The sequence below is a fragment of the Xenopus laevis genome, chromosome 6L, assembly GCF_017654675.1.
Source record: "Xenopus laevis strain J_2021 chromosome 6L, Xenopus_laevis_v10.1, whole genome shotgun sequence".
Taxonomy (NCBI): Eukaryota; Metazoa; Chordata; class Amphibia; order Anura; family Pipidae; genus Xenopus; species Xenopus laevis.
The window spans coordinates 12888960-12902329 of record NC_054381.1 but is presented as its reverse complement, the minus strand read 5'-3'; the positions used below and the strand labels follow the sequence as shown (position 1 = coordinate 12902329).

General features: G+C 40.7%; 1 protein-coding gene across 5 annotated transcripts in view; it reads left to right on the top strand.

Annotated features, from left to right (window-relative positions):
* Nucleotides 1–13370, top strand: part of prkag2.L (protein kinase, AMP-activated, gamma 2 non-catalytic subunit L homeolog) — a 211480-nt gene extending 198110 nt beyond the window's left edge. For 4 of the 5 annotated variants that reach the window (XM_041565219.1, XM_041565221.1, XM_018267122.2 and 1 more), the window contains 5 exons: nucleotides 6807–6972; nucleotides 7511–7548; nucleotides 8932–9078; nucleotides 11853–11946; nucleotides 12997–13088. In XM_041565219.1, the coding sequence (XP_041421153.1) occupies nucleotides 6807–6972; nucleotides 7511–7548; nucleotides 8932–9078; nucleotides 11853–11946; nucleotides 12997–13028 (477 nt within the window). In that variant the 3' untranslated portion in view covers nucleotides 13029–13088. 5 annotated transcript variants of the gene reach the window in all.

The following is a 13370-nucleotide window of genomic DNA, read 5'->3' as shown; positions in this document are numbered from 1 at the left end:
AAAAATAGAGAGCGATTGATTAGAGATACTTTCAGATGGCAAACCGCCCCTTAAAGTTTCTTCTTACTATAGTGTGGCTTAATATAGTTACATACTTGCAATATATAGTCATTAGACTTCTAATATCCTTATCATTTACAGTAGGGGGTACATTATCCCTTATAATACATGAGTTATACTCAGAGTTCCCTGTATAACTCAGCCTGCAGCCTTGTGCCTTTATATGGTCACAGAACAACCCCTCAGTGACTTCTAATATCCTTATCATTTACAGTAGGGGGTACATTATCCCTTATAATACATGAGTGATACTCAGAGTTCCCTGTATAACTCAGCCTGCAGCCTTGTGCCTTTATATGGTCACAGAACCCCTCAGTGACTTCTAATATCCTTATCATTTACAGTAGGGGGTACATTATCCCTTATAATACATGAGTGATACTCCGAGTTCCCTGTATAACTCAGCCTGCAGCCTTGTGCCTTTATATGGTCACAGAACCCCTCAGTGACTTCTAATATCCTTATCATTTACAGTAGGGGGTACATTATACCTGATAATACATGAGAGATACTCAGAGTTCCCTGTATAACTCAGCCTGCAGCCTTGTGCCTTTATATGGTCACAGAACCCCTCAGTGACTTCTAATATCCTTATCATTTACAGTAGGGGGTACATTATCCCTTATAATACATGAGTGATACTCAGAGTTCCCTGTATAACTCAGCCTGCAGCCTTGTGCCTTTATATGGTCACAGAACCCCTCAGTGACTTTGAATATCCTTATCATTTACAGTAGGGGGTACATTATACCTTATAATACATGAGTGATACTCAGAGTTCCCTGTATAACTCAGCCTGCAAACTTGTGCCTTTATATGGTCACAGAACCCCTCAGTGACTTCTAATATCCTTATCATTTACAGTAAGATATTGCTATAGGAAGGTGTTACAGTTTACATTACATTTTCTGTATAAATCAAGGAAATATTCCATAGTGTATTCAGTCACAGTGCTGATACTATAAGAACTTGTATCTGCCACCACTAAATGAATGTTTCAGTTAAGCAGAATATAAAACAACCAAATGAATAGACGGTGCCAATCTTTCAGCATCACAGGAGTAATTTATTCCCACTCCCCCCAGAGTTTATTTATCAACCTGCTTTAATTTCACATCATTAGGCAAAATGCTTACACACTACTTTATGTCACTTGGAAAAATCCATCCCAGCAATCATTAAGCTTTCCATGCCTGCCTCCAATCAAATTCCATCCAATGTTTTTTTGTATAAGGCCATTTATTCATGCAGCCTTTCATCTATTTATTAACTTCCCTCCGACATCGGCTCATTCACAAGCAATAGAATCTATGGTCAAAGAGGAACTAAACCACCCAAAACTAATTAATGTAAAATTGCTCAGAGTGCTCTTCTGAGCACTTTTGCAATTTACATTATTCACCCCCCCCCTCCACACACACAAACAGTTTTTAAGAATATAATGAGTGTGAAACAGTAACAAAAGAGCCCTATGCTGTTCTGCCAGTCGTCAGAAAATTAAGTTACTGAGCAGAGAGGCATCACATGACTGCTTATTTTTATCTTTCAGCTGACAATGAGAAGTAGAACCGAGCAGAGAAGCGTCAGGAAATGCTTCTTTGCCCAGTAGCCAGACCAGCTTAGTAGGCTAAACAGAAAATTAGGGACAGTGCCGTTTTATTTTCGTGTACCATTAGGTTTAGGACTCCGCCAGCAGTCTATAGTGATTTAATTGGTAGGGGACTGATGAAGGGGCTATACTTTTGGAACATTGGCTTGGAAGGATGATGCTATAGTGTAAGAGCAAAGTCTTGCTTGAAGAATCCATCTGTTACAAGTATCCCAGTCACCCTATTGAAATGCCTGGTACCCATATAGCAACAGCTTGGCATTGCATGTGCCCAAAATCTCCCAGCCTGTCCCATGCCCAGGTGCACATACAGCCCTTAGTCCATGGGGTATTTTCTATATATAATCTGTATAAACAGAATCATGCATGTCAGTTGTTGCAGTTCAACCTGCGCTGGAGCTGGCTTCAGCTTTCACTCGTCTTCCTCCTTTGGGCAGGTTCCAAGTTAACCCCTTTTCTTCCAATTAACAGAAGCTGCTCGTTAAGCCAGCGAACACAACAAAGTGCCCAAACGATGGCAAACGACATATGAGTAGAGGGCATGGGGTAATTGAGGGGATTACATCATGTCACTGCCTCGTTATTGCTGTAATTGCCTTATGTGTCAGAAAGCAGCTCGTTAATGAGCAGAGATCTAGGTCATTCTTTTCAAGTACCTGGAACTGCCATAAGTCTCCCAATATTGACTAATTATAAGCAGGAATCTCACCAATCACCCGAGCCGTGCGGGTACCTGCTTAGCACATAATTGTACCAGAATGGATTTGTAGCCTTTATATGGTCAGGATTAAACACGACCCACAGCAACACATGCAGACTCCAAGTTCTTCCTAAAAAATTAGACACAGCGGAATATTAAAGGAACAGTAACACCAAAAAATGAAAGTGGTTTAAAGAAATGAAAATATCATGTAGTGTTGCTCTGCACTGGTAAAACGGATGTGTTTGTTTCAGAAACACTACTATAGTTTGTATAAACAAGCTGCTCTGTAGCAATGGCGGAAATTGAAAAAAGACTATATGGCACAGGTTAAATAGTAGATAACAGATAGCACCAATATGTTCTACAGAGCTTATCTGCTGTGTAACCTGAGCCTTTTGTCCTTTAAATGGCTGCCCCCATGGCTACACAGCAGCTTGTTTATATAAACTATAGTAGTACTTATGTGTTATCTACTGTGTATCCTGTGCTTGAATGGCTGCCCCCATGGCTACACAGCAGCTTGTTTATATAAACTATAGTAGTACTTATGTGTTATCTACTGTGTATCCTGTGCTTGAATGGCTGCCCCCATGGCTTCACAGCAGCTTGTTTATATAAACTATAGAAGTACTTATGTGTTATCTACTGTGTATCCTGTGCTTGAATGGCTGCCCCCATGGCTACACAGCAGCTTGTTTATATAAACTATAGTAGTACTTATCTGTTATCTACTGTGTATCCTTTGCTTGAATGGCTGCCCCCATGTCTACACAGCAGCATGTTTATATAAACTATAGTAGTACTTATCTGTGATCTACTGTGTATCCTGTGCTTGAATGGCTGCCCCCATGGCTAAACAGCAGCTTGTTTATATAAACTATAGTAGTACTTATCTGTTATCTACTGTGTATCCTGTGCTTGAATGGCTGCCCCCATGGCTACACAGCAGCTTGTTTATATAAACTATAGTAGTACTTATCTGTTATCTACCGTGTATCCTTTGCTTGAATGGCTGCCCCCATGTCTACACAGCAGCATGTTTATATAAACTATAGTAGTACTTATCTGTGATCTACTGTGTATCCTGTGCTTGAATGGCTGCCCCCATGGCTAAACAGCAGCTTGTTGTTTATATAAACTATAGTAGTGTTTCTGAAGCAAATACAACATTTTTACCGGTGCCGGGCAACTGCACTGAGAAGATATTTCAGCCCAGCAAACTTGGCAACGCTGCACGGAACCATATTTCTGTATTTGCAAATTCCACTGGTCATTTCAATGTATTAAGCGCTCATTAAAAAAAGCTTAGCGCCCCAGTGCCTCGCTCTTCAGCCAGAGTAAGCAGGGATAACGTGGAAATGCCATTAAACATTAAATACTGTATGTCGTATAATTCTTCTAATGGTTGAGTGGGAAGTTTGGCTCTATTTAAATGTGCCTTACTGTATGTGTTCATGTGATGCTGAATAAAACCTTTGAACGTTTGATAGTTTGTACAGGACAAAGAAACAATCTATTTTTCTTTTTCCCCTTTGGATCCCACAGTATATTGGTTTTCATACTGTAGGGATGGACCCCTGGGGAGACTTGTAGTAGTGTTGGGGGGGTGCATGTTATGGTGGCCAAAGACGCAACGATAATATCGCATGAAACAAATTTTCGTATCATATTCAGTGCGTATACGGTGGGAGACCGAAATCGACAGAAGACTTGGATATTTTGATCAGACACCCGAACATCAGCCATTGCTAATGCTGAATGGTCAGATACAGGTAGAATTTTATTGTTTCTATCAGTATATCTGACCATTCAGCTCTACACGTGGGTATTAAAAACGAATAATCTTTCTTGGAGAGAGCTTTTCCAGGAAAACATGTCTATGGCCACCTTAAGACACTGTCACCAATTTGCTCTGTCTTCAGTTTGTAGGTCAGTTAGAGGAGATTTGAGATGAAAACATGACTACATTGTCTAATGTATCTGGAAGCCCCATTTTAAAGGGGAACTATTATGAAAATGTAACATAAGCTGCATCATAGTGAAATAAGAAACTTTCTAAAAACAATCAATTACATTTTCTGCACTCGTTCTGAAATAATCAAGTTTATCTTCGCTATTCCTCTCTCTCAGCATCGGTTCCCCTTCATTCTCACTTCATGCAGCAGTTGGGTGTCAGATATTCATTGACAGTTAGATCCAATATATCTTATAGGGGGGCTCCTTTTCCTAGCAGATGTATAATGGTGGCCATACACGGGCAGATTCAAGCTGCCAATATCGGTCCTTTAGAACAATTCGGCAGTTTATATGCCCGTGTATGGGAGCTTCCGACGGGTCTTCCCGATCAATATCTGGCCACGATATCGATCGGGAAGGTTTAATTTTTCAGGTTATCCACCCATCAGAGCCCATTGCTCCTCATTGTAATTGTTCAGCCCTAGGGTCGAACGTTTGGATATAGCACTGCCGTTGGTGGGCCTATCGGGGAAAGAACCGCTCGTTTGGCGACATCTTATGGTGTATGGCCAGCTTTAGAGCTCACTCAAATAACTGATTCCAGTACAAACAAAATCTAACAAAATAACTGCCTTTTGCACAAATTCTGCATGTAGAGAGACATGATGTCTGGTGATTTTAATAGAGTGAGCTCTAATACATCTTCTAGGCAAAAGGAGCCCCCCTATAAGATATATTGGATCATTTATCTGACACCCAACTGCTGAATGAAGACAGAATGAAGAGAAACAGATGCTGAGAGAGGGATAGTGAATATAAACTTGATTATTTCAGAAACAATGCAGAATATTTAATTGATTGTATTTAGAAAATGTCCTGTGTCAGTATGATGAAGCTTATACTAAATTTGCCTTTTCACGATCATTCCTTTAAAGACACAGCGTCAGAACAATAACTATGCATTGATTGCAGGCCTGTACTGGCAATCTGTGAGTTTTTGTAAATGCCAGAAGGTGTGGGGCTTTTTTTTCCCTTGACCTGGGCTAGGGCCATGCTGGGGCACCCGGCTTCTTCTTTCTTCTCGCAGGTGCGCATGCACAGTAGAGCAAAAAGCTGAACTTTAAAGGAACAGTAACATCAAAAAATGAAAGTGTTTTAAAGTAATGAAAATATCATGTACTATTGCCTTGCACTGGTAAAACTGATGTGTTTGCTTCAGAAACACTACTATAGTTCATATAAACAAGCTGCTGTGGAGCAATGGCGGAAATTGAAAAACGGCTATATGGCACAGGTTAACTAATGGATAACAGATAACACCATTAGACAGACAGAGCTTATCTGCTATCTGATGTGTAACTTGAGCTTTTTCTCCTTTGAATGGCTGCCCCCATTACTACACAGCAGCTTATTTATATAAACAATAGTAGTGTTTCTTAAGCAAACACAGCAGTTTTACCAGTGCAGGGCAACACTACATGATATTTTCATTACTTTAAAACACTTTCATTTTTTGACGTTACTGTTCCTTTAATGAAAAAGTCGTAATTTCGTTCTACTGCACCTGCTCCTGCCCAGGAAATTGGAAGTAAGAAGAAGGAAGCTGATCGCTCCGTGGTGCTCGTTGGAAGAACGCCGGACTGGTGCAGTTTTCTCCTGATAGGAAGTTCTTCCGACGAGCACCACAGAACGATCTGCTTCAGGCTTCTTCTTTCTTCTGGCAGCTGCGCATGCACAGTAGAGCGAAAAGCTGAACTTTAATGAAAAAGTCGCTATTCCGTTCTACTGCGCATGCGCCTGCCCCAGTAAAATTTGAAGAGAGAAGAAGGAAGCTGATTGCTCGTTGGAAGAACCCCGGACTGGTGCAGTTTTCTCCAGATAGAAGCACCAGCCTGGGGGTTTCCCGTAAGTCAATACTATCACTTGGAGTGCCTAACTTTTGGCACCCCCAAGTAAATAGGCCTTTCCTTCTCTTTTGAAGAACCTGCTGTGGCTTTGACAGAACCTTGACCTCAACACTCGTGGGGTGAATTGGAACCCTGACTGTGAGCCAGCCAAACTTGAGTGGAAAGCCTTCCCAGAAAAGAGCCTAATATAGCAGCAAAGGGAAGTCCAACTTCATATTAATGGCCTTGGCATGAGATGTTGGACAGACAGCTGTGCAGATGCTTTTGGCCATATAGTGTAGGTATTCGTCAAACTGTGACTGAATGATGGATAATCCAAAATTGTCCTATACCTGTATCATTGCTATGGGCTGATTGGGTCCCCTACCCAAAGGTCGAACATGCAGTTGTGGGTTGGAACTGAAAAATTCTGATAACCACTGGCTTAGTATAAAGGGTAGACCATTGATTTGAAATGTGAGAGAACTTGGAATTTTTTACCCAAAGCCAATAAAAAAAAATTGTATCTGCAAAGTAATGACCATGATGTTTGGGGCAGAAAAACAGTAATATTTGTTGTCTTCTCTTGTAGGTGTCAGAAATGCCAAAGCCTGCCTTCATGAAACAAAATTTAGAGGAGCTGGGGATCGGCACATACCACAACATTGCCTTCATTCATCCTCACACTCCTATTATTAAAGCTTTGAATATATTTGTGGAGAGAAGAGTCTCAGCGTTACCAGTGGTGGATGAGTCTGGTGTGTGTAACTCTAATGTGACTGGTGCAACTCTAATGTGACTGGCGCAATGCTAATGTGACTTGGCGCAACTCTACTGTGACTGGCGCAACTCTACTGTGACTCGCGCAACGCTAATGTGACTGGCGCAACGCTAATGTGGCTGGCGCAACGCTAATGTGGCTGGCGCAACGCTAATGTGACTGGCGCAACGCTAATGTGACTGGCGCAACGCTAATGTGACTGGCGCAACTCTAATGGGACTGGCGCAACTCTAATGGGACTGGCGCAACTCTAATGGGACTGGCGCAGCTCTAATGTGACTGGCCCATTTCTAATGGGACTGGCGCAACTCTAATGGGACTGGCGCAACTCTAATGGGACTGGCGACTGGCGCAACTCTAATGTGACTGGCGCAACTCTAATGGGACTGGCGCAACTCTAATGGGACTGGCGCAACTCTAATGGGACTGGCGCAACTCTAATGGGACTGGCGCAACGCTAATGTGACTGGTGCACTGGCAATTTCAGCTACTCACTCCCTCTTTCTTTCTTGCAGGAAAAGTTGTAGATATTTATTCCAAATTTGATGTCATTGTAAGTACACTTTTATTGTCTGTCTGTGTCCCCATTTAAAAGAGTAGATCCTACACCTAGTGTAGTGTAGAGGTTCTAGCACCTTTTGTGGTCAGGCTCCCCCCCTTCCCGCACCAGTTGTTCAAGACCCTCTTAGCTGAAAGCAAGGTTGCTGATACCTGTATATGTAAATATGGCTATATATCCATGACCCAGATATAGAACTTGGTAACACATTGCACTGATCTAGATTTTTAATTCTCTTAAAGGGATTCTGTCATGATTTTTTTGGTGTCGTTTTTATTTCTAAATTACACTGTTTACACAGCAAATAATTCACTCTACAATATAAAATTTCATTCCTGAACCAGCAAGTGTAGATTTTTAGTTGTACTATTGGTGTGTAGGTGCATCTCAGGTCATTTTGCCTGGTCATGTGTTTTCAGAAAGAGCCAGCACTTTAGGATGGAACTGCTTTCTGGCAGGCTGTTGTTTCTCCTACTCAGTGTAACTGAATGTGTCTCAGTGGGACCTGGATTTTACTATTGAGTGCTGTTTCTTATAACTATAAGGTTATCTGGTTACCTTCCCATTGTTCTGCTGATGGGCTGCTGGGGAGGAAAGGGAGGGAGTTATATCTAGGGATGCACCGAATTCAGGATTCAGCCTTTTTCAGCAGGATTCAAATTCGGCCGAATCCTTCTGCCCGGCCAAACCGAATCCTAATTTGCATATCCAAATAAGGGTCAGGGAGGGAAATTGCATGACTTTTTGTCACAAAACAAGGAAGTAAAAATGTTTTCCCCTTCTCACCCCGAATTTGCATATGCAAATTAGGATTTGGTTCGATGTTCGGCTGAATCTTTCACGAAGGATTCGGGGGTTCGGCCGAATCCAAAATAGTGGATTCGGTGCATCCCTAGTTATATCACTCAAATTTGCAGTACATCAGTAAAGAGTGACTGTAGTTTATCAGAGCACAAGTCACATGACTGGGGGCACCTGGGAAACTGACAATATGTCTAGCCCCATGTCAGATTTCAAAATTAAATATAAAAAAATCTGTTTCCTCTTATGAAAAATGGATTTCAGTGCAGAATTCTGCTGGAGCAGCACTATTAACTGATGCGTTTTGAAAAAAAATTTTTTTCCCATGACAGTATCCCTTTAAGGGGATGGGCAACCTCAGGTGCATCATAGGTGACCCAACAGGTGGTAGTTCCTCAACAGGCACAGGGTTTGAGCTACTGGAGTGCTGTGAGGAGTATATACAGTATAGTTTGCATTGTCTAGGCAGTTTTCTGTTCCAGTGTTAGGAAGCCTTGCGTCTTGATTACATTGCAGATAGCTGCTACTTTACAATCCATCTTACTTTTGATTGACAGATGAATCATTCATTTTCAGAACCTCGCTGCTGAGAAAACCTACAATAATCTGGATATCACGGTGACGCAGGCCCTTGAACACCGATCGCAGTATTTCGAAGGCGTGGTGAAGTGCAGTAAGCCGGAGACACTGGAGACCATTGTGGATCGAATAGTCAAGGCAGAGGTAAGACCCCTCCCCCACAGGTGATTTATATGTTAATTCCCATAATGCTCCCAAGAGCCCACAGCTGCCACTGAGGAAGTGACAGTTAGAAGTTGGTCTGATTGTTTCCTAGCAACTGCGCATGCCTTGGGGGTAAGTCTCACCTGATTGATGTTTGTCAGTTAATGTACTAAATCTTTGTGTAGCTGTTATTAGCAACTGCCGGTTATGTTTGCCATGTTCACCTGCATGTACAGTAACTGGCTGCACAGATAAGATAAAAGCTGTAGATTTGTTACTGAGAGACTCACCCTGAATAATCTCAGCATTTTATAGCTCACAGCCTTGTGCTTTCAGCTTCATACAGCGAATCATTGCCCGAGCCACACAACACATCGGGAAACATTTGTACAGGTATGGGACCTGTTATCCAGAGTACTCGAGACCTGGGGTTTCCCGGATAACAGTTCTTTCCATAATTTGGATCTTTATACCTTAAAGGGATACTGTCATGGGAAAACATGTTTTTTCCAAAACGCATCAGTTAATAGTGCTGCTCCAGCAGAATTCTGCACTCAATTTGAGCAAACAGATTTCTCTATATTTAATTTTGAAATCTGACATGGGGCTAGACATATTGTCAGTTTCCCAGCTGCCCCCAGTCATGTGACTCTGATAAACTTCAGTCACTCTTTACTTCTGTACTGCAAAGAGTGATATCACCCCCTCCCTTTCCCCCCAGCAGCCTAACAACAGAACAATGGGAAGGTAACCAGATAGCAGCTCCCTAACACAAGATAACAGCTGCCTGGTAGATCTAAGAACAACACTCAATATTTATATCCAAGTCCCACTGAGACACATTCAGTTACATTGAGTAGGAGAAACAACAGCCTGCCAGAAAGCAGTTCCATCCTAAAGTGCTGGCTCTTTCTGAAATCACATGACCAGGCAAAATGAGCTGAGATGCACCTACACACCAATATTACAACTAAATACACTTGCTGGTTCAGGAATTAAATTTTATATTGTAGAGTGAATTATTTGCAGTGTAAACAGTGTCATTTAGTGATGTTTTTAGAAATACAGTAAAAACTACACCATAAAAATCATGACAGAATCCCTTTAAGACTACTACAAAATCATGTAAACATAAAGGGGTTGTTCACCTTCCAAACACTTTTTTCAGTTAAGTTGGTTTCAGATAGTTGACTAGTTATAAATACTTTTTCTAATTACTTTACATTTTTTATTCTTTCCTGTTTTTCCAAAATCTACATTTAAATCTTAAAGGCCACCTATCACAGCCAAAATCATATTAACATATTAACAATCTGACCAGTACAACATAAACACGTTTAATCAAACTACATATATAGTTTTTTAAAAAAAACTGCAGGTTTTAAAAAATCCCTTACTTTTTCAAATGGGTTCTTTCACTGAGGGAGGCCATACTGAGACTATAACATAGACTATAATATGCAAATTTCAGGAGCATGCTCAGATTGTAACACTGCTTTGAGTATTCTACCCAGAATGCCTTGTTTTAGTAAACTCCTCCACTAGAAGTATCAGGAGATTTCCCTATCTTGTCCCCTGCTGGTGATGTTATTATGCAAATGAAGGGCACACAGTAACTTCCAGCAGGTGGCAGCACTACTGTACAGCAGCTAACACACAGGTTTGGCTGATTTGAAAATAGCTTAGAAGGGTTGATAAGCAACAAGGAATTTCAACTGAGCATGTGCGAGATTTCAGAGCTGCAGTTGGCTGGGGAGATATAGGTAGGAGGAGCCAGTGAAATCCAAGATGGCTGCCTCAGCCAGAACTTCAGTGGAGATAGGGGAGATCTTGCAGAAGGAATAGTGAGCTGATCATTTACATTATACAAACAATTCTAACTGTTTTAAAATCAAATTTCTTGAACTTTCACATAGTGTATTTACTTAGGAAATGATTTTAGCTATGATTGGTGCCCTTTAATGTTCCTGTCTCTGGTGTTTCAGTCTGGCAGAACTGTTACAATTTTGCAACATTTAGTTGATACATTTCTCAGCAGCATCTCTGGAGTATTAGCAACTATAGAAAAGTATCAACTAAATGTATCAATTTAGATCAGTTACAGGGTCAGCGACCCCCCTCCCAGAGCTGCTTTAGAAGCTGAAAAATGAAACTTTACATTTCAATATAAAAACAGTGACACATAGAAAATAGAAAGTAATCGGTAAAAGTCTTTATTTCTGTGAACTGTCTGAATCCAACTGAACTGAAAAAAAGTGTTGGAAAGTGAACAACCCCTTTAATTAAACCCAATAGGCTGGTTTTGCCTCTAATAAGGATTAATTATATATTAGTTGGGATCAAGTACAAGTTACTGTTTTATTATTACAGAGATAAGGAAATCATTATTTAAAAATTTGGATTATTTGGATAAAATGGAGTCTGTTGAAGACAGCCATTCCTTAATTCAGAGCTTTCTGGATAACAGTTTTCTGCATAATGGATCCCATACCTGAATGACATTGGGTTCTCCCCTGTATTCACTTGACTAAATCCCATCTGACTGACCTTGGCGCTGCTTTGCGTATCCTTTGCCCTTTCTAAGAATTTTAAATGGCTGCCCAGAAACCAGATCAAGTGCTGATGATGTATAATCTTATCTACAAGTACCCGCCAGTGCTCCCCATTAATCTACCAGCTTTCCCTGCTCTGGGTTTTTGTGATTCTTGTCTTGCTTATACTCCAGTGCATTCAAATCAATTCCTAACGGCTTTTAATGTGCTTTTCCCTTGTAGGTGCACAGACTGGTAGTTGTAGATGAAGCAGACAGCATTGTGGGAATTATCTCTCTCTCAGACATTCTACAGGCGTTAGTGCTTTCTCCAGCAGGTAATTGCAGCTCTTCTTGCCCAATGACTAAACATTTGAAATGTAATCGGAGGATCCCAAACGAGTCCTTAGGCCCCTACTCTGGATGGTGGGATTATGTTGGGAGGAAAGAAGCTACAACATCTTGGGGCAAACCACTTAAATGAATAGTAACACCAAAAAAGAAAAGCATTTTAAAATAATTAAAATATAATGTACTGTTGTCCTTCATTGGTAAGAGTTATGTGTTTGCTTTAGAAAGACTACTGTAGTTTATATAAACAAGCTGCTGTGTAGCCATGGGGGCAGCCATTCAAGCACAGGATACACAGTAGATAACAGAGAAGTACTACTATAGTTTATATAAACAAGCTGCTGTGTAGCCATGGGGGCAGCCATTCAAGCACAGGATACACAGTAGATAACAGATAAGTACTACTATAGTTTATATAAACAAGCTGTTGTGTAGCCATGGGGGCAGCCATTCAAGCACAGGATACACAGTAGATAATAGATAAGTACTACTATAGTTTATATAAACAAGCCGCTGTGTAGCCATGGGGGCAGCCATTCAAGCACAGGATACACAGTAGGTAACAGATAAGTACTACTATAGTTTATATAAACAAGCTGCTGTGTAGCCATGGGGGCAGCCATTCAAGCATAGGATACACAGTAGATAACAGATAAGTACTACTATAGTTTATATAAACAAGCTGCTGTGTAGCCATGTAGCCATGGTCAAAAGATGAATGGTCAAAAATACCCACATTCAGAATCCAGACACTCCTCAAAGGCTATAGGAGGTGTCTAGAGGCTGTTACATTTGCAAAAGGAGGCTAATTTTGTTATGAACCATATTGCCTATTTTCTGTTAATCCAATAAACTTGATGTCACTGCTGAAATACTACTGTTTCCATAAGGCATGTTATATATTAAAAGGAAGTTGCTACTTTGAAAGCTCAGCCAATGATAAACAAAACTGCAAAGAATTTAGAGGGGTTCCCAAAAGTTTTCATATGACTGTAAATATGTATATGCTACAATATATTGTTTTTCATTTATTTTAGGTGCCAAAAGGAAGGAGAGTGAAGCAGAATGACCGTTGTGAATGCAGAACATATAAATATATATTATATATACTTTTTTTTTTTTTTTTTTTAAAGAGAAGAACTTGAATGATGTTTTTTGCGTCAATCTTTCGCCTCAGAAACCCTGACTGCAATAGACAAAAACACGACTGGACTGGAATGTGCGACGGACTGATAGACTCTTGTACTGCTCCAGTGTGGTCACAAGCTCATTTATTGGTGGGAAATGGTTGTTGTTTTTTTGTTTTTAATTTTTGACATATTGAAAAATGAGGCCCCAGCGCTTCATGTCTGACATTGCGATTGTTACCCAATAAGCTGTATGCGATGGCATGTTTATAGCATAGTGCTCT